Below are 22,401 nucleotides of genomic sequence, written 5' to 3'. Positions count from 1 at the left end.
CTCTGCACCCGCCTGCCCGAGCGCCACTGAGGGTGTACGTTTGGTTTCTACGTGTGGCCCCCCAGTGCTCCTCTAAACCCCCCAGGTCTTCCCTCCATAGACGCGGGTAGTTACCTGCCTGCAGATCTGAAACCGAGTGCCCCATGTCTCCAAAGGAGCCCATGTTAATTTTGCCTACACTTTGACCTCTGCACCCGGCCGGCACTGTGTTGCTGGTGGTAGGTGTTTGGAGTTAACTGGAACCCCAACCTGTTGACTTCCTAACCCCTGGAGACTGGAATTGTAAGTGTTGTAATTATCTGTAAAACAATTTCACTTTTCCTCCCCCCAGCAACTGTTTCTGAAAATTGCAGTGCCCATTTTTGAAACAGATTATTGCCAAGATTTCAAAATCTGTATAACGTATCAATTTCAAAGTACTGTTGATATATGTATGAAATACTCATCTATTGAAGTACTTACCTGCAAGTTGAATCTTATGATTCTAAAAATAAATTAAGAAAATATATTTTTGCTGTATTAAAACCATTGGTGTGGAGTTAAGTGCTTCTTGTATTGTCTGTGTACAACAAATGCTTTGCACTTTCCTCTGGTAAGCCTAACTGCTTGACCACACTACCACAAAAAAGAGCATTAGTATTATCTACTTTAGCATCTGTCAAGCCTCTGGGGAACCCCTGAACTCTGTTCACACTATATTTCATTTTGATATAGTATATACAGAGCCAGCTTCCTACAGTGACTTTTTAAGTTTCACCTGCTTGCTCTGTGCTTGTGAAATCTATTACTTTCCTTGTGTTCATTGGTTCCTGTGCTTGCCACTTCTCTTCCATTTATGTTGACTGGCACACTATGGGCCTCATTCTGACTTTGGCGGGTGGCGGAGGCCGCCCGCCAAAGTACCGCCGTCAGAATACCGCTGCGCGGTCAAAAGACCGCCGCGGTAATTCTGAGTTTCCCGCTGGGCTGGCGGGCGACCGCCAGAAGGTCACCCGCCAGCCCAGCGGGAAACCCCCTTCCACGAGGATGCCGGCTCCGAATGGAGCCGGCGGAGTGGAAAGGGTGCGACGGGTGCAGTTGCACCCGTCGCGATTTTCAGTGTCTGCTATGCAGACACTGAAAATCTTGGTGGGGCCCTGTTAGGGGGCCCCACGACACCCATTACCTCCAACCAGGTTCTGGCGGTCAAAACCGCCAGAACCAGGCTGGCTGTATGGGGGTCGGAATCCCCATGGCGGCGCTGCCTGCAGTAATACGTTCTCTTCATCCAAAGATCACTAAGTACAGCTCCCAACGTTACATCTTTATTTAGTAAGATGAGTATACAGCCGGCTCAGAGAACAGTCTTCAGCAACTGTCACTTCGCCCATCTACATTCCATTTCCCCCATTCTAATTGTCATGGCAACATCATGAACACTATAACTTGAGTATGTAATATACAACATATCTCCCTTATTAACAACATAAAACACAACGGTATTCAAAATGATACATTAACTATTTACATGTCATATTAATACAGTGTTCAATTCATTCTCTATATCTTCCTGGAATTTTCCTTTGACGACTGCTCCTCCGTAACATTATTCCTTCATAACTTTTTCTTTTATTTTCCATAACATCTTTGCCTACATTTGTTTGTTTTGTTATTAATTCATGATCATTTTTTATAAACTTATCTGTTTCTAAATCGTTACATTTCACAACATTCCTTAGATTCCATTTCTTTCCATCATCCAGAATCACGGAATATTTCATTACCTTCCGAATTTTCTTAGGATTTGACCATTTAGATTCACCCTTCTTATAGTCCTGGAATCTTCTAACTTTTACTACATCACCTACGTTCCAATGTAAATTTCTATTATGTTCTTTTCCCTTTGAACAATATTTTTGTTGTTTCATTTTAACACCCTTTCTCATGCATTCTTCATCCACTCTCACTATCTTGTCCTTATTCATCCAAGCTGGAACAGCTATGGTGCAAGCCTTCCTACCCCTCAACAAGACAAACGGAGTTTCACCAGTCAAAGAATGTGGAGTTGTACGATAATTCCACACCATTTTCTTCATTTCCTCCTTCCAATCCAATCTGCATTTCATAGCCAACTGTATATTTTCCCCCAAAACTCTGTTAAACCTCTCAACAAGACCATTCTCACGTGGATGATATACAGCTGTTTTTCTGTGTGAAATTCCACACTGTTCTAAAAATTCCTCAAATTCTCTTGCTAGAAACTGTGGACCATTATCAGAAACCAAAATCTCCGGATATCCTTCTCTCCTGAACACTTCTTTACAAAACTCTATGATTACTTTTGTCTTTACTTCCCTGACAAAAGTAACTTCTGGCCATTTGGAATAGTAGTCCATCAGCACCACAGCATACCTACTCTCACTACCTAATATATCAAAAGGTCCACATACATCTATACCCAATCTCTGCCATGGATATTCAGGAAAATCCATAGCTGTTATCGGCGTATTAACTGGACTATGAGACTTATCACTATGTGCACATGCAACACATTCCCTCACAAATCTTTCCACATCATGATCTAAACCAGGCCACCAAAAGTCCAATCGAACTTTGCGTTTCATAGCAGACATTCCACCATGACCCTCATGAAGCGCAGTTAATACTCTATGCCGTAATGATTTCGGCACTAATAACCGATCACCACGTCTTAAAATTCCATCAATGCATGACAATTCTGGCCAAATAGACTTATAATTATGAATCTCAACTGATTCATCCCATTCCCACTTCCAACGTTTTGGCAACAAATTTATTAACTTCTGACAAATTTCATCCTCCCCTATTGCAAGTCTCCATTCTTGTTCTGATATTGCTTTGAGACTTGCACATATGATATCTGCCACTAAAAAATCGTCTTCCTCCACATGGTTCATTCCATCTACTGGACATCGAGATAAAAAATATGCAGTGACATTTTTTATTCCAGGAATGTATTTTGTAATGAAAGTATACTCCTGTAATCTGAATAACCATTTTGCAATGCGTGGAGTAGCTCTTCCTGCACCTTTCGTTGTAAAAACATCAATTAATGGCTTGTGGTCAGTCCAAAGTTCAAAGTCAACACCCCATACAAAATTTCTAAAATGTTGAATACCCCACCAACATGCCATAGTTTCCTTCTCAATAGTTGAGTAATTTAATTCAGCACTTTTTAACGTCCTTGAAGCAAATGCAATTATTCTTTCACGGCCATACTTATTCTTCTGCATAAGAACAGCACCTAGACCATACATACTTGCATCAGTTGCAATAATTAGTTTGTCACCTGGCTTATATGGTGCTAAGGCTACAGCATTTATAATACAATCCTTTATATTCTTAAAGGCTTTTCCACTTTCTGTTGACCATACAAACTTACAACCCTTCTTCATCAATTCTCTCAAGGGTTTAACTCTATCCGCAAAATGGTCCACAAACTTTGAATAATATTCAGCCAAACCTAGAAAAGATCGTAACTGATCCTTATCCTGTGGATCTGGAGCCATTTCGATAGCCTCCATTAATTTATGTTTGGGTTTTATACCTTGTTCCGACAATGTATGACCTAAGTATTCCACTTCTCGAATAGCAAATTTGCATTTATTCAATTCAACAGTTACACCAGCTTTATCTAGAATGCATAACACATCATATAAAATTCTGTCGTGGTCCTGTTTGTCAACACCCCAAACTAATATGTCATCCTGAAAAAATCTTACTTGCTTTACACTACCCAACAATTTTTCCATCACCCGCTGAAAAACAGCTGAGGCCGATGCCAAACCGAATGGCATTCTTTTAAAACGAAATGCACCTTCTGGCGTAACAAATGATGTCAAATGACGAGAATCTTTATGTAATATAATTTGATGGTAAGCATTTGACAGGTCAATTGTTGAAAAATATCTCCCTTCAGACACACCTGATAACAATTCTGCAATATTTGGTAAAGGATGGCGATCAATCCATATGCACTTGTTTAAATCCCTCAAGTCCACACACATCCTTATCTTTCCGTTCGGCCTCCGTACTAAAACAATTGGACTTAACCAATCAGATGCTTCAATAGGTTCAATTACATCGAGTTTACATAATCTCTCTAATTCCTCCTTTAAAGGACCTCGCAAAACCAACGGTACACTTCTAACTTTGTGAGCTATTGGAGTAATATTTTCCTTCAATATAATTTTGTGTACAAATTTTTTTAAACAACCCAACTTTGTACTAAATAATGTTGGAAATTTCTGTGCCCATGAGGTTGTACTATCAGAAGCTGTTAATAATAAATGATCCTCCCTATTAGGATCTAATGTGATATTTAAAGCACGTTGATCTCTCCATCCTAACAACAACTTTCCTTTATCAACAACATAAACCATACATTTAGCACTTCTTTCCTTGAATGATATTTTGGTTTCAAAACATCCAATTATCGGTATCTTACCTCCACCATAACCTTCAGGTTGAATGCGTGTCTCTTGTAACTCCATGCCCCCCAAGTCATACCATACATCCTTACTAACTAGTGTATAAGGAGAACAAGAATCCGCCCACATACATATTTCCTTCCCGCCTATCTTTACAACACACTTTGGAGGATGATATTCTGTATCATAAGATTCTAGTTTTAAAACTTCTTCACCATCCTGAACCATCAATACTTCAACCTCATCCTCCGAATTTGACTTTTCTTCCTCATACATCTTATTAATCTTTCCTTGGTCAGTTACACAATTCACATTAGTAATATTCCCTTCGCTTCTACAAACTTTAGCAATATGACCTATTCTCTTGCATTTGTAACATTTCTTTTTTATTGCAGGACAATTTCTAGCTGACCCTACATGTTTTATACTCCCACAACGATAACACGTTCTTTTACAATTCTCATTCATTGTTAAGTTTCTTTTTTCTTCTCCCTTGAATCTATTACTAGAACTCAACTCTCTTATTTTACAAACATTGTCACGATTATGTAATTCCTTTACATACTTAAATGTATTTTCTACTCTTTTAGCCACAATAATAGTTTTTTCTAATGTAGGTTCTTTCATCCCTAATAATTTTTCTTGAATTTTGACATTGCTCGTTCTGTTAATTAATTGGTCACGAATAATTTCATCTTGCAGACCTTTAAATTTACACGTAATGGCTAAATTACGTAAGGCAGCCACAAATTGATCAATGGATTCATCAACACCTTGTGTACGAGAATAAAATTTGTGTCTTTCCACAACTACACTTACTTTTCTACCGAAATGTTCTTCCAAAGCTCCTATCACCACATCATATTCATCAAGTGCCTCCTCTTCCATATCTGAATTCTCAATATTGCTTTGATCTGCACCACTAATACCCGGTAATGTTTTTAAAACTTTTCTGCCTTCAACACCCAAATTGTGTTTCAATATGGCCACTTTCCTTCTAGCCGTGAAAGCATACCCATCCATTGCCTCTAGATAAGTTTCAAATGCTTCACGCCAATCTTCCCATTGCATAATTGGATTCCCTGGGCCTTCCAAAAATGTAGGTGGTGGTAAAATCGATTGCATTTTTTTATTTTTTTATTTTTTATTTTTAGTGTAAATGTGTAGATATGTGAATTTTTTTTTAAAATATGTGTGTGAATATGTATATATGTATAAGTGAATTATTTTATGTTATCTTACAACAAATCACCACAAAAATAACAACTAACAACAATATCAACACCCTCAACACTTTACATGAATAAGTCTTTTTTTCCTTTTTTATGGCACACTGAACCGTAGTCCTTCTTCACTTTCAATTTGTTTATCGGCATAGGATGCTAATGTCGACACCAACAGAACACCAGGAATGAGTCATCTAAACTCTCTCAGCGACACGCTCGAGTTTTTAAACCTTTCACGGCGTTCTTCTCCTCACCAACAAGTGAGTGCCAAGTCTTTTCTGTACACGCGCCCAGTGTGTACATTCAAGTTTATTTTATTCCTTTTCGGATCCAACAATGTGCCCCTCCATGGATCCAACAGCGACGTTGTGTGCCACTCCGCACCCACGCTCCCGGCGCTTTTCACACGCCTTAATTGACTTGTGCTTACATCGGTAGCAATTACTGACGCCTTCGTCAGTTTCACTGTGTCAACACGGAGTGTTGAGATTTGGTAGCAACGGCGGTTGCTTTGATTTCCGCTAAATCGATTGTGTGAGTGCCGTGTACTTCAGGCGGTTTCACGGCGTCAAACACGAAGTATTGCTGTTCAGCACACGGGACAAACGCGGTCTATGCTGAACGTTGAAACGCTCCCGGCGCTTTTCACACGCCTTAATTGACTTGTGCACCTTTCTGAAATAAACGTGCGTCTTCACCTCACACACCGCAATAATGCTGCGTATTCCTAAAATTTCTTCCCCAATGTAGACAACGCCTCCACACTGTTCCACAAATCGTTTTCCTAGTCAAAACCACTGTTGCCACGCAGATGCCTTCTCTGCTCCTCCACACCGTACTCCAAGCCGGCTGTCAACCATAGATCCCATCCTCGTCGCCACTAATACGTTCTCTTCATCCAAAGATCACTAAGTACAGCTCCCAACGTTACATCTTTATTTAGTAAGATGAGTATACAGCCGGCTCAGAGAACAGTCTTCAGCAACTGTCACTTCGCCCATCTACATTCCATTTCCCCCATTCTAATTGTCATGGCAACATCATGAACACTATAACTTGAGTATGTAATATACAACATGCAGCTCCGCCATGGAGGATTCCTGAGGCCAGGGGAAAACCGGCGGGAAACCGCCGGTTTCCCTTTTCTGACCGCGGCTTTACCGCCGCGGTCAGAATAGGCCTGGATGCACCGCCAGCCTGTTGGCGGTGCATCCGCGGTCCCCGGCCCTGGCGGTCCATGACCGCCAGGGTCGTAATGACCCCCTATGTTCTTACATTTACCATTATTTTTCTAAGTGTGCTTTTATTATCAGTTTCCCGGTGCTGTACTGTTTTCATCCCCTGTGTGAGACTTTTTTAGGTCGCTCCTAGGCAGCAATTTTGCTATCTCTAGGATCTGCAAGTACCGCTTGTTAACTACTTCCAAACTAATGTTTTGCCTCTGCAGCACTGCCCCATTACCGAAGGGCTCAGCTGCTGCTCAGACTGGGTGTGTCTGGCTCAGTTTCACTCTCCAGTCGAGCGTGCCCTCTACCGTTCCCCAGGGGCACAAGCAGTAATCTCCTTGCTGACTCCTGTGTTCTTTGTGCACTTTCCAGTGCCCCAGGGGCCAAAGCATGCATCCACATCCGTGTGCTCTTGTGGTGCGGAATCCCCTTTGTGCTGACTGATTCCCGAGACCGGAATGCATGTCTATGTGTACAGATGTGTTTGAAAGTGCTCAATTCTTTAATGGTGCTCATAGCCTTGTTTTGTTGTGTGTGCCGTCCCCTTCACCCCACTCGCTCCTTGCTTGTTTTGTACAGCTCCAACTAGTTGACATTAGACTGCTTCATATCGCTTAAATCCCTAGCATTTTCCAGCAGAGCAGATGTTTTTTGCAGAAGTCTTTGAACTTGTTTGATTGGATCCTGTCATCCCGTTTCTCTGTGATATGTATTATGAGACTTGGCACAGTATTCGCAGGCGGTGCGGTGCTCACAGCCAGTTGTAAATAACGACGGAGACCGCTTGTGTTACTTGTGGCCATTTCCCTCTCGTCTCCTATCATTGGGCACACTCACCGTTTACGTTATATGTGAAGCAACAGTATTGGTATCTTAGGCACTCGCTGTACAGCTAATCCGAGGTGGTGGGATGCAGAGGTGTTATATTGCACAGTAAAGGCTGTGCCGTGTGCTCTGCCAAAGAATGCCAGAGGTACAACTTTGGCACGCTGTGGGTGGGTGTATAAATTCACTTGTATATACTATGTCGTTTTGAGTACTTGTAGAACTTATTCACCCAAAAATAAACCTACATTGAATGTGTCCTTACGTGATGTAACTGGTGCTCTTGTAAAGAGCTCCAATACCTTTGGGTCAAGTTTGCGCTGTCTGGAACTGCCTTCAGGACACTTCATTTGGTCTCAGTCAGCCTAAATACATTGATGTCGGCTTACCAAGCTAAAATTTACAACAACAAAAATAATTAACCAAATGCATTTACCAATGCTTGTTAATTTACCTGTTGTGACACGTTTCCTGAAATATTTTCAGCACTTGTTTCCTCCTACCCCCTTTGTGATACCCTATTTCCAGGCCCATTTGACAAGGGCCAAAGCTGCTACTAGTATATTAGCACTTGGGGGTACCTGTAATGGACATCTGCCAAGACACTACAAGGGTGTCACTCCGCAACTTAATGAAGCACTAATGTTTGGACAATCAGGCCTTTTGTTTTTGGCCTTCCTGGTTTGAGTCAGTTTGCAGACCCACCTACCGAGTGGTATTGTTTGAGTATCTATTCTAAGGTGAGGAATCTGCTGTTAGAAATCCCTGTCAGGAGAACAAGTTACCACTTTTTCTAGTAGAGACTCTAACTTCATATTCCTCACCGACCCGCCCAGCCTCCCCGCTCTGCCAACTAGGCTCTTCATCCTAAAGATCCCATTAGATACTGCACACTGGTCAAAATATTGATTTTTACGTGACTGTGTTTTTGACGTGAAGAAGGTCATGAAAGAAACTGATCTCACCACACTGTGGTGACTTTTCTATGGACAGATCAACATCGCGTCCGACGCGGATGACACCATTGTGGAGCCGATCGATGGCATCTATGGGTGCGCAGAGGTACTGCTCAGGATTTTCCAGATCCAGTCTTCTTCTGAGAAATATTTTAAGGTGTGTAATCTGCGCTTGAGTCTCTATCAGAAGAAGCATCACCAAAGGTAAGTAACTTGTTCATCTATAATCCTTTGGAACATTATCAGTCTAAGTCTTAGCCTGCCTACTACTCTTGAGATAACAGATGGCTTGCATAGAGCTACTAATGGTGGTGGCAACTGTGCCTGTTGTGCTAGATCTCTAGTTGCCCTTTGATATGATTCATAATGGGGATGCAGTTTTTGACTAATCAAAGTTATTACATCAATTTCCTGTCTCCAACCATGACGTAGAAAGTGCTGCATGGAACAACCTTTTGACAGTAATTTTCAACATGCGAATGGAGCCTGCTGGCTGGCTTTGCTGTATTCACCAGTATGCCAATGAACGCCTGTTTGAATGTGTGTATTTGTGTGTTTTGATGTGAATGTATGTGTAGTGTTTGTTATTTTAAAACGTTGACATTTTGATTCATAATAATACGGGAACCCATGAGAAGAAAAGCACACTCATCACACCTGCCCTGTCTCAGAACACAGTGGAGTGGATATCCTATGGTCCCATCAAGGAAACCAGCAGAATTTAGCAGGTGAAAGCCACCTTATTGTAATGTGCAAATACTGTACTTGAAGTTTTGGCCAAGGGGCAGAGCAACAATCACTGACTCAGTTGTATCATATGAAGTCAGCCAAAACTGACAACATTTATCGAAGAGTTTTCCTCTCTCTAAATCTAAAGGCTAGGATAATGATGCAACCCACTTCTAGCAAGCAGTATCTACTCATTTCTCCTGGCAGCACTGTTTCACATATTCAATTTTGTCTATTTTGGTTAAAGATTACATAATTACTATTTGCTTAAACTCTAACAGGTGGTAGTATTTTTTAGATTCCCACCTCTCACTTCATATCTCTGTTTCCTTTATTGAGAAGGCTTATGCCATTTCATTCTTGCCGTCAGTTTTTGCTCCATTGCATAGGATTTGAAACATTCTTGGATGGTTAAAATGAATGCTTGCTTGACAGATCCATCCTTAAGCCTATTCAATGGACCCCTTTAGAAATTCCTCATTTCATAATTGGATGTTTAGCTTTTGGAGAGCTGGAACTCAAGTAACTTTCTTGTCTGGTCTCCAAGCTAGTCTCATCTGGTGGTGTACATACTTCATGAAGTATGGAGGTCCTTTGCCTTGATAAATCTGTAGAAAAGTGCAAACTCCAGCCATCTTTTCAGTTCCATCTCATTGATTCTGAAACATTCCTTCTCTAGCAAAGCAAGACTTCAGATGTTTAGCAGAACTGAAAACTGTTTTTTTTAGGTCTTGCCTACAGACAACTTTAGCTGTTGTGTTCATTCACCTCTTGTGAACAATACAACATATGGACTGGGTGGTAAGGCCCTTTCACATGACTGAATGGGTTTTTCTTGTTATCTTATTTCCCTGCTCTTGATACATTTATTTCCCCTGGTCTAGTGTTTGTCCTGCCCAGAAGCATTTCTTTTTCACTTTGTTTTAAATCAATGGCGTGTATCCTTCCACAGCTGACACCAGACCATACATTGCATGGCATTTGACAGACTTCTGTCTCTCCATTCACCTTGTCCCAGCACATGCTTGTTTCCCCAAGTTCCTATATATTCTAAGCACCACCCACTGCTGTGCCACCTTTAACATGCGTGGCTCCCATCTGGAAAAGAGAAAACATTAGCAAAGTTAATACCCTTCACTGGTGTTAACTATTAACTTTGGCAGTTCCTGTTAACCTGGCCTTGGATTGAACTATTGTAATCTCTACCTCGTACAACTTCTTTTGATCTTATCAAAGGTATTTCTTTGTAAAATAATGTTTCATGTCTATATATTTTGTATTGTACTTAATAAAGTATTAGGAGAGATTGAGTTTTTCTTTGTAAACATTGCTCCTTCAGCCAAGGTAGGTGGTTATTTAGTGAACAAATAAAATAATAATAAATACATTCTGAGATTGGTTGGTAATGGAGTCTTTTGTAGACATATGTGGCTGTTGTTGGTTTGTTCCTGTTGGACAGCTTAATGGCATAATGCTGAAAGGTGTGGCCTTAGTGAGCCTGACCACATGAATGTGGCAAGACCACTCCAAAGGCTTACCACCAAGTTGCCAAATGCTAACTTATTTTATCTCTAGTTTAAATTGATGACTGTCAGTTGCCTTTTCAGATACTCTACCATGGGCTAATGTTGAAGGTCCACTCATCAAGGAAGCTCTGTCTTCTGGACATTACCTATCTTCAGATCTTGGCCTTCCCAAACCGTACTATGAGATTGTAACTGCTGGGATAGCTGGAAAGCCCAGAGAGCGAACTATGAATCTGCAGGATATTCGCTATATCCTCAAGAATGACTTGAAGGTGAGGCATCTTCTTGAATACATTTTTACACTAAGCTATTGCATCACGATGTGAATTTGATTTGATTTGCAGTTGTCGATTTTCTCCCTTAAAATGGAGCGTCCAGGTTCTTTCTTTTTAGTGTGTTGTGGGCCGTTCAGGCATGAAGTGATAATGCAATAGTTTTAATTGAAAATAATGTATAAAATATCTGTGATCCCACATAATAGGGGCTTTTGGAATAATGCAGCAATTAATACACAATTATGTAGCAAGAATAGTCAGATAACGCACATCGGATCTCTCTGTTTTTGAAGATGCAGTGGGCCATATTTATACTTTTTGACGCACAACTGCGCCAACGCAGTTGTGCGTCAAAAAAGTTAACGCCGGCTAACGCCATTCCAAAGTGCCATGCGGGCGCCTTATTTATGGAATGACGTTACCCGGCGCAGCTGACTGGTGTGCGTCAAAACAAATGACCCACACCAGGCAGCGCCGGCGTAGGGGAAAATGGAGCTTGGGCGTCAAAAAGTGGGGCAAGTCAGGGCTGAGGCAAAATATTGGCTTCAACCCGATTTGCGCCATTTTTTTTTACTCCCAACCGCCATTGAAATGACTCCTGTCTTAGCACAGACAGGAGTCATGCCCCCTTGCCCAATGGCCATGCCCAGGGGACTTATGTCCCCTGGGCGTGGTCATTGGGCATAGTGGCATGTAGGGGGGCACAAATCAGGCCCCCCTATGCCACAAAAACAAAACAAAAAAATTACTTATCTGAACTTACCTTAAGTTCCCTGGGATGGGTCCCTCCATCCTTGGGCGTCCTCCTGGGGTGGGCAAGGGTGGCAGGGGGTGTCCCTGGGGGCATGGGAGGGCACCTCTGGGCTCCTTCCGAGCCCACAGGTACCTTAACGCCTGCCCTGACCAGGCGTTAAAAAATTACGCAAAAGCGGCTGGACTTCATTTTTTTTGACCCGCCCACTCCCGTGCGTTATTTTTGCACGGGAGTTTAAATAAGGCGCACATGCCTTGGAGTCATTTTGTAGACGGGAACGCCTACCTTGCATATCATTAACGCAAGGTAGGCGTCCACGCTAAAAAATTACGCAAACTCCAAGATCTTTGGCACTAGACGGGTCTAACGCCAAAGTATAAATATGGAGTTAGCTTTGCGTCGGATTTGCGTTAAAAAAAACGACGCAATTCCGGCACAAAGAGAGTATAAATATGCCCCAGTGTTTCCTTTGAAAGGAAATAACGCTCTTAAAAATCTTACTAAACAACAGTTAATTAATTTCTGGTGTGTGGAACCACAAAAAACAGCATTTACTAATACTGTCCTCACCGTTTATTAATATTGTTCTTTCTACCTCCCAGACTAAAATAAGATGTTTAAAGCGTTCAGCCGAACACCTACTCAACTGAAAACAATTATCGTAATGAAGGGGTGCTTGTTTCTGATCTTATATACTTATCTTCATGATATTTATATCTCGGCATTCTAGCGCCATTATATTTTACCCTCGATATTCTGGTGTAAAACTGCCCTCTTAGAATAATTGCTTCGTTGCAAATACTGTAATTTGAACATAAAAGGCAGAAGTATGAAGCAAACTATTGTCATATCTTAGAACCAATCATCTGTTTCACTGTTTGAAATCTGTTTATATATGTAGAGCTTCGTGTTCTGCTGTACAGAAAGGTTTTCTTAATGTATTCTTTAAGATCATTCATTTCATTCGTCGGAGGTCTCACTAAAGTGCCTGAATTCAGCAATTAGCGACTGAAAGGTGACAGCACCATACTCAGCATTTCATATGCAGCGTTTTACTAACATTTTGCTTTTGTGAACCATAAATTCAGCATGGATTTAATCCGCAGATTTTAGAGCTAATGATGAATTATATGAGAATGGAGTATAGGCATAATTATGCAAACAAGACTGGGTTTAGAAAATGCCAGTGGCCCTAAAAATAGCATTTATTCATTGTTTTTCATAAATGGGAAGCAACCTTTACAGTGGAAGAATGGAATCAATATTCCGAAATTTATATACATGAAAGGTGCCACTTTATTATTATCTATAAATTAAATAAATGGTCATATTGATTGTTTGAAAAATAGTCAAACATGTTTCTGTGAAAATTACTATTGTCATTTGGCAGTAGAAGGTGAGCTTCACAGGGACACTGCCAGATACAAAATACAACTATAACAACAGAGTGCAGTTCCAAACATTGGAAGCACAAGGGTCTAGTTCAGGAGAAGATGGACTCGCTGCAAAGGGGAATGAAAGAGCTGTACGGAAAATCTCAAGACCAGACTATATAGGAGTCCACCAGGAGCAGGAAATGACACCCAGACACATTACAGGGAAAAACAAAGAATATGTGTTGGGTTAAGAATACTCCCTCTAACACAATACAGAAGAGTAAACATTTCCAGAAGAATTAACAATAACTACAGGGCCAATTTATGTTGGGGAAAAAGTGGTGTGCTGGGAGCTAAGAATGAGAACTATCAAAAGTCTATTTTACACAGTTCATTTTTTAATAAAATCGTGGTTACTATTCGGCCGGATAAGTATCAAACAAACTGTGTACATCCAAACTGCAGTTTTTGGTTAGTTACATTTCTGAGATGAAACCTAAATAATTGTCAATGAGGTAGCCTATTTATTGACGGTGTAGTCAGTGATACATTTCCCTAGGGTATATATATTTTCATAATGGGCCTATTGATCAGAAGACAATTTCTTTTTTGAATTACACATAGGGAGCAAAGGATGCAATAATTCCACAATATTGAGCTGTGTAGGAGATAGCACTTACGTAACTTCTGAAGTGAGCAGTCGCGGCTCACGGGGCGTCGCGCGGAGAAGGTGCGAGGACAAATAAACTTTACTTTTATTTTTTTAACCCTCTAACCTGCACGCCGCCGCACTGCTTCGCTCCTCCGTCTCCTCTACTTCGTTGCTGCAGGCACAGGCTTCCAGCCTGCCCTGCGGCCAATCCTGACACTGCTCAGAGCAGCATCAGGATTGGCAGGGAGTGCCCAGCCAGGGTGCTTCAAGGCAGACTTGGGGACAATGCTGCTCTCTCCAGCCCGGCAACTTGTGTTGCCGGGCTGGAGAGAACCTACTGCACATGTGTGTTTGGCCAGCCCGAGACACACAGCACTCCCTCACTGCTCCTCACCCCTGTGGCCCCTCCCCTTTACAAGAAAAAGATAATAAAAGCAGAATCAAGGGCCATGAATTCTAAGATGAATGACAGGTATTTAAGAGGAACAATAGCAGGCCTTTCAATAGAGAGTGCCAATGCATCCTCAATCAGGGTTGCCGAGAACCCATGGCACGTGTAAAACAAGGGGGAGACTAGACACCTTTTGTAAAGTTGGTGTACAAGGATGGTTGTTATAAAGACTAGACTGCGCGGGTTTTCCTTATATTAAAAGGTTTGATTTATTTGGTTGAATAGAAATCAGTCTTATATGAAAAGTTTTTATGGCTGATAGATCGTTGCGTCTTCTCCCTCTTGATGACAGCTCGCGTCTTCTTCCTCTTTCTCTTCTCTCTCTCTCTCAGGACCTCGCGGGAAGCGTGTGGGGGAAAAGAATATAGTACGGGTAAGTGTGGGATAGAGGTTTTGCTGGTTTCCTTCCCTCTCTTTCTTTCCCTAAGTATCTTTCTCTTGTCTTTTCCTTTTCTTTCTTTCCCTTATTCTTCTCTGGTTCTCTTGTTCTGTTCCTGTCCTTGTTGTCCTTTCTTCCTTTCTTATTGTTTTCTTCTTTTTCCCTTTTCTCTGTTCTCTGCCTTCATATAAATCAGTATATCTCTCCTTGCTGTCTTTTCTCTTCCTCGCTCTCCCGTCTGTCTTCTTTTTCTATTGTTTTCTTATTTTCTCTGTTCTCTGCCTTCATTTAAATCAGTATATCTCTCCTTGCTGTCTTTTCTCTTCCTTGCTCTCCCGTCTGCCTTCCTTTCTTCTCAGTGTGCCCGTTTCGTGCCCACCCCTTTAGTTTTTCCTTCCTACCAGTGTTCCCTGTGTCGTTCCCTTTTGTTGCCCCTTTCCTCCCTCCTTTCTGCACCTCCCGCCTCCCGCCCGGTTTCCCTTGTCCCTCACCCCGTACCTGGAGAGTCCACGCTTCTCCTGAAGCATGGTGGCTTTTCCGTTCGGCTTCCCGGGGTCAGCGGTCGTCTTCCAGGGTTTCTGCCGGTCCCGATCCCAGCAGCGTTTCGTTCCTCCACAAGGCAGCGTCTTCGTTGGTTGTCTCGGCGTCTTCTCTCTCTACAAGCTCCGGTGTCTCCCAGCTCCTATTCCCGGTGTCCCCCTCCTGAAGGGAAGGAAGCAGTCTTTTAAATCCCCTCAACTCCCGCGGTTGTGATCGGCAGCCAATGTCAGCGCTGTGATCCTGGGCTAGCTCCAGTGCAACAAAGGCAGAGTCAGCACAAGTCGGGGAAGTGTGTGGGTCGGAGTGAAAAGACCCATCACAAACACTCCCCCTAGAGAGCGTCTGCCGATGACGCTCAGGCACGGGATGACGAGAGAGAAAATCGGCATTGACCAGGGTCCGACCAGGGGAGTGAAGCACCTGGAAAGAGAAAGGTTGCAGAGAAAGGAACCATCGCAGGACTCTAGGGTTGGTATCTTTATGACGAGCGAGCCAGGTGAGAGGAGCATGATCGGTCACGAGAGTAAAGGAGCGGCCACTGAGATAATAACAGAGGGACTCAATGGCCCACTTAATAGCCAGACACTCTTTCTCAATAGTCGGATAGTGCAGTTCTCGGGGAAGTAGCTTTCTACTGATGTAGAGGACGGGACGGATAGAACCATCAGGCTGTGGCTGTGACAGTACAGCCCCTAACCCCACTCCGGAAGCGTCAGTCTGTAAACAGAAGGGTTTAGTGAAGTCAGGACAACATAAAACGGGGTCCGTAGAAAGGGCATATTTGAGTTGGAGAAAGCTACGCATACAGGCTCCTGACAAAGCAGTAAAGGTTTTCGGGGATGTATTTTTCAGGAGGTTAGTAAGGGGTGCAGCAATGGTAGAAAACCTGGGTATAAATCGTCGGTAGTACCCGACGAGGCCTAGAAAGGCACGAACGTCTTTTTTCGATGAGGGAACCGGTATATGTTGTATAGCCTCCACTTTCTCAATTTGGGGACGGACCTGCCCCTGTCCTAAGATGTAACCCAGATATCATATAGTCGTGCATCCCAGTTTACATTTCTCTGGATTGGCGGTCAGGTGGGCTTCTCGTAATGCCTGTAAGACCGCGGCTAGGTGTTGGAGGTGGTCAGACCATGTTTCACTAAATATGACAATGTCATCTAAGTATGCAGCTGCATACTGGAAATGGGGGCGTAAGACCACATCCATCAATCTCTGAAAGGTGGCGGGAGCTCCATGTAACCCAAAGGGTAGTACGGTAAATTGATATAACCCGGAAGGTGCTGCAAAGGTGGTTTTCTCTCGGTCTGTTTTGGCCAAAGGAATCTGCCAATACCCCTTCGTTAGATCTAGGGTAGACATAAATTTGGCATGACCTATCCTCTCTAATAATTCGTCTATCCGTGGCATAGGATATGCATCAAAATAAGTGAGCTCGTTGACTCGGTAGTCTACACAAAACCTGGTGGTCTCATCCGGTTTGGGTACCAATACCACCGGAGAGCACCAGGGACTATTGGAAGGTTCAATAATACCTGTTCGTAACATGTTTTGCACTTCTTGTTCCATAACTGCTTTCTTAGCCTCTGGGATTCTCTATGGCCTTCGTCTCGCAATTGCCTCACTTTTTGTGCGGATGTTATGTTCAGTTAAAGTAGTGTGGCCAGGTTGTTGGGAAAAAACATCGGTATAGGATTGAACCATCTGAGTGAGAGTCTTTTTATACTGGTTTAATAGGTTGGCGTTGATCTGGGGTGAGTCTACTTTTGGGTTTCGGGAGGGACCAAAAGAGGGAAATGGAATGTCGTCCCTATGATCGGTTGTGATATACAGGAGTTTCTGTGTATCTTCTGTCTCCTGCCATTTTTTTAACAGATTGATGTGATAAATCTGATCTTTATGGGGTCTGTGTGGAAGGGCTAATCTATATGTTGTGGGATTGATCCGTTCAAGTACTTCATAGGGTCCTTGCCATCGGGCCAGCAATTTATTTTCGCTGCTGGGGAGGAGGACCAATGCCTTGTCCCCAACCTCAAGAGTACGAAGTACACTTCTAGAATCATGGTATTTCTTTTGTCTTTCCTGAGCTTCTCGTAGGTTATCACTTGCCCTATCCCAAACTGACTGTAAATGCTCTTTTAATTCTTTCGTGTATGTCAGAAGTTCCTTAGTTTCCTCCTCTGTCTCTTCCCACTGTTCTACTAACATGTCCAGGAGAGTACGAGGGGTTTGTCCAAACAATAGCTCATAGGGACTATGTCCAAGGGAGGATTGAGAGTGAGTACGAATTGCGTATAGCACCAGGGGCAACTTTTTCTCCCAATCCTTTCCGTCCTCCGCAACACTTTTCCTAAGCAACGACTTAATAGTTCGATTATAACGTTCCACCAGACCTTTGGTTTCGGGGTGGTATACGGAGGCTCTAATTTGCTTTATTCCCAATACTTTACATACCTCACCCATAAGTCGGGACATGAATGGGGTAGCTTGATCAGTCAAGATCTCTTTAGGGAACCCGACCCGTAAAAAGAACTCAATCATAGCCTGAGCAACTACCTTGGTGTGCATACTTGGGAGGGGTATTGCCTCAGGGTATCAAGTGGCATAGTCAACTAGTACTAGGATATATTGCCTACCCCGAGTGGAAGGAATGAGGGGACCAATAATGTCCATTCCCACCCGAGAAATTGGGGTTTCTATAATAGGGAGGGGTTGTAACGGGGCTGGGGGTTGGGAGACTGGATTATACAGTTGGCATTTTTGACAACTTTGACAGAATTTGCGTATTTCCCCATGTATACCGGGCCAGTAAAACCGTTTAAGGATCGCCTCCTCAGTCTTATCCCGTCTGAGATGTCCTTCTCCTGCTCCCCCATGTGCTACCTGCAGTACTTGTATTCGATGGCTGGGCAGGACTACCAATTGTCGTTGTGAGTTGTCACCAGCCTGGGGTTTCCTATACAACAGATCGTTATGAATGAGAAATGAGGGTCCTGCTCCTGTACTCTCTTTACTAAGTGCTTTTTCCCACGCATTTTTCAGCGTAGGATCCTCTCTCTGACTTCGTCTAAAGTCACTTGCTACGGTATATACCTTTCGCGTGACTTCTGCTTCTTCTTTGTTCCCACAGTTCTCTTCCCAGTGTAAATGTTTCTGATTTCTTTTTTGTCTTCTACTCAAGTGAGATTTGAGGGGACGAGTGTCGGCCATCTCCGTATCTTGCGTTATTTCGTCCCACCATTTCCTCATGGTGTGTTCCTCCCCAGCTTTTTTTAATAATTGTGTAAAGGCCGTGTAATCAGTCCCAATGATAATGTCTTCTTCGAGATGTGGTAACACCCCGACCCTGAGGGGTTCTTCCTCACCCCTCCATTGAAATGTAATCATAGCGACGGGGTAATATGATTGGTCTCCATGGACGCAGGCGATTAACACATGGGCCTGGGACACGTGTTTGTTTCGGGCTCACCAGATCTTGTCTGATCACACTCTGACTGCAACCCGAATCCACCAGAGCCACTCTCTCCTGCCTGTTCAAAAGGATAGGTAAAGTATATGTGGGTTTGGCCTCCCCAGCCCAGAAGACCCTTCCTTTAGTAACTCCGATTTCCATTGGTTCCTCTACATCCTTCTTTTGTGGACAGAACTGTGCAATACGACCCCATTCCGAGCAATTATAACATTGCGGTCCATTTGTGGGATATGGGGCCGGATTTGGATGGGGTATGCGGCTTCGTTCTGATTCGTGAGAAACCGGAGGGCGAGGCGGTAGTCCCTTCCCCGGTCCTGATCGCATAGCAGCTGGTATGGGGTTCCTGCTGGTAGTGGCTTTAAATTCGGGGCTCCTGTGAAAAGCACATGCCAATTCAATGGCTGTTTCATTGTTTAGCCCGGGATGTTGGCGAACCCAGTTTCTTGTGGAAGAGGGCAGGGCATCCAGGAATTGTTCCAGTACTACGACATCGAACATCTCTTCCCTGGTTCTCTCTGTGGGTCGTAGCCATTGCCCTGCAGCGTGTTGAACCCGATAATACAAGGTACGAGGGTTCTTCGGTACCAGACATTTCATGTGTCTGAACTTATGTCGGTAACTTTCACTATACAGGCCCACTCTTTCCAGTATAGTATTTTTTATCGCTTTATACGTTAAGTTACCTGTAGGGTTTATTGCCTGATAAGTCACCTGTAATTGTCCGGTTAATAGGGGAGCAATATATTGACCCCATTTATCTTCGGGACAATTGGCGGAGCTAGCTACCCTCTTTAAATTCAGGAAGAAGGAGTCAGGATCCTTCTGTTCCTGATATTTTTGAAGTACACTGCTGGGCACGTTAGGGTGTACCTTCGTGTGTGCGATGGTTTCTGTTAACTTACTTATGGCAGATTCGTGGACAAGTTGATTGTTAGCCATAATTGTGGCCTTGCTGTTAAGCGCGGTTTGCAGTGCATCTCTCTCCTCCTTTGCCTCCTTCATTTGTTGCTCCCACATCAACTGAAGATGCCGTTGCCCCTCTGCAAGTTGTGTGATAACATCAGCCATAGTTGGTTTGTCCTCCATATCCCACTTCTCACACCACTTTGTACGAGGATGGTTGTTATAAAGACTAGACTGCGCTGGTTTTCCTTATATTAAAAGGTTTGATTTATTTCGTTGAATAGAAATCAGTCTTATATGAAAAGTTTTTATGGCTGATAGATCGTTGCGTCTTCTCCCTCTTGATGACAGCTCGCGTCTTCTTCCTCTTTCTCTTTCTCTTCTCTCTCTCAGGACCTCGCGGGAAGCGTGTGGGGAAAAGAATATAGTACGGGTAAGTGTGGGATATAGGTTTTGCTGGTTTCCTTCCCTCTCTTTCTTTCCCTAAGTATCTTTCTCTTGTCTTTTCCTTTTCTTTCTTTCCCTTATTCTTCTCTGGTTCTCTTGTTCTGTTCCTGTCCTTGTTGTCCTTTCTTCCTTTCTTATCGTTTTCTTCTTTTTCCCTTTTCTCTGTTCTCTGCCTTCATATAAATCAGTATATCTCTCCTTGCTGTCTTTTCTCTTCCTCGCTCTCCCGTCTGTCTTCTTTTTCTATTGTTTTCTTATTTTCTCTGTTCTCTGCCTTCATTTAAATCAGTATATCTCTCCTTGCTGTCTTTTCTCTTCCTCGCTCTCCCGTCTGCCTTCCTTTCTTCTCAGTGTGCCCGTTTTGTGCCCACCCCTTTCGTTTTTCCTTCCTACCAGTGTTCCCCGTGTCGTTCCCTTTTGTTGCCCCTTTCCTCCCTCCTTTCCGCACCTCCCGCCTCCCGCCCAGTTTCCCTTGTCCCTCACCCCGTACCTGGAGAGTCCACGCTTCTCCTGAAGAGTGGCGGCTTTTCCGTTCGGCTTTCCGGGGTCAGCGGTCATCTTCCAGGGTTTCTGCCGGTCCCGATCCCGGCAGCGTTTCGTTCCTCCACGAGGCAGCGTCTTCGTTGGTTGTCTCGGCGTCTTCTCTCTCTACAAGCTCCGGTGTCTCCCAGCTCCTATTCCCGGTGTCCCCCTCCTGAGGGAAGGAAGCAGTCTTTTAAATCCCCTCAACTCCTGCGGTTGTGATCGGCAGCCAATGTCAGCGCTGTGATCCTGGGCTAGCTCCAGTGCAACAAAGGCAGAGTCAGCACAAGTCGGGGAAGTGTGTGGGTCGGAGTGGAAAGACCTATCACAGTTGGGAGGTTGATTGAAGAAATGCATATGAGCAAAGCTAATGGTAGAAACTCCGGTGATGATCAAGTGCAACTAAGAAATACAATTAGGGATGTCGTGGACAAGGTAGTGAATGCTGTAATGGGTACTCACTCACTTCAGCTTGATTAGAGATTTAATTATTCCACAGAACTCCTTGGTATTTTGTTTTTAATTCTCTGACCCCTGCCGTTAACTTCCATCTTAGTTACCATGAGTGCATGAGCCAAATAAAAGAAAGTGCTGTACTTTTGAGCTCAAACTTAAAATAGTCCAGGCAACAGGAAATAAATACAATGGGCCCTGTTCACAAAAAGGAAGGAAATCTACACTCAGATATTTGCGTTTATGTCAGAGTGTAGATTTCCTACTTTTTGGAACTCACAAACTCCTCACAGATAGCAGTGCCTGACAGATGTTTTATTGTGGATTCCTATGGAAATCAAATGATTTTTGTTTTCTTGTGTTTTTGGAATTCATCTCATCTTTGTAGAGGGCTAATGCACTGTTTTATATTTTTCCCTGTGAAGAGGCCTCCTCCTGCCAACCACATCATGAGAAATGAGTTCCGCCACAATTAATCCCTGACATTTCTCACTTTTTGGGCTAGTTGGTTTATGAACTTCTGCTGTGAGTCTCACTTAATGTAAGCCCTGATGATATGAATTGAGAGTGCAAACTGCGAGTGTCCATCGTTTAAGGTAAGGTCTGCTGAAGTGCAGCTAGGGTAAGAGGCTCTGAGATGGGTATGCAGAAACATGTGGGCACACAACTACACATGTATGGGCTAAAGGTGAGAATACCACCTAACCCAGCCCGTATCTGTGAGAGGTAGCCTGTCACAGAGGGGATCCTTCATGGTTTGGTGGTCACCTCTCCGGGCCATATAACATGAATGGGCTATATACAGCTGTAGTGCTTCACTGAAGTAAGTAGGGTGCTTCACTGTATTGCGTCATCAAACTCTACACAAAACTTTAGTTCCGCCAAAATTACGTCTACAGACTAACTTGATTTACCGATTATATGGTAAATCAGGATTCCAAATGCAGATCTGAACTTAATTTCCACATGTCTGCACTTCCTGTGGCACATCAAGATTTATAATTTGTCTCGACTCTGCTCCTTCTTAGTTTCTGGCCTTTATAGCACCCTACGTGGTCATGTTAACTACTGTGTAGCAGTGGCTGCTCCTCCGCTAAGATGGAGGAGCGTCGCCCCACTGCTTTCAGGAGAAGGAAAAATACAATGATAATAACGGAATGTTATTATAATTTTATTTTTACCTGGAGCTAGGTTAGGGCGGGGCTGGGGGGTGCTGGATGATGGCTGGAGGAGGAGTG

The 22,401-nt window shown here is 43.2% G+C and overlaps 1 protein-coding gene across 1 annotated transcript in view; it reads left to right on the top strand.

Annotated features, from left to right (window-relative positions):
* Positions 1 to 22,401, top strand: part of TEX14 (testis expressed 14, intercellular bridge forming factor) — a 1,009,455-nt gene that overhangs the window by 780,365 nt on the left and 206,689 nt on the right. The window contains exon 13 of the mRNA XM_069221587.1: positions 11,018 to 11,197. Coding sequence (XP_069077688.1) covers positions 11,018 to 11,197 — 180 coding nt within the window. The remainder of the gene's footprint in view (positions 1 to 11,017; positions 11,198 to 22,401) is intronic.

This window comes from Pleurodeles waltl, chromosome 3_1 (assembly GCF_031143425.1).
Source record: "Pleurodeles waltl isolate 20211129_DDA chromosome 3_1, aPleWal1.hap1.20221129, whole genome shotgun sequence".
Taxonomy (NCBI): Eukaryota; Metazoa; Chordata; class Amphibia; order Caudata; family Salamandridae; genus Pleurodeles; species Pleurodeles waltl.
The sequence above is the reverse complement of the archived record's forward strand: the minus strand, read 5'-3'. Positions and strand labels throughout refer to the sequence as shown.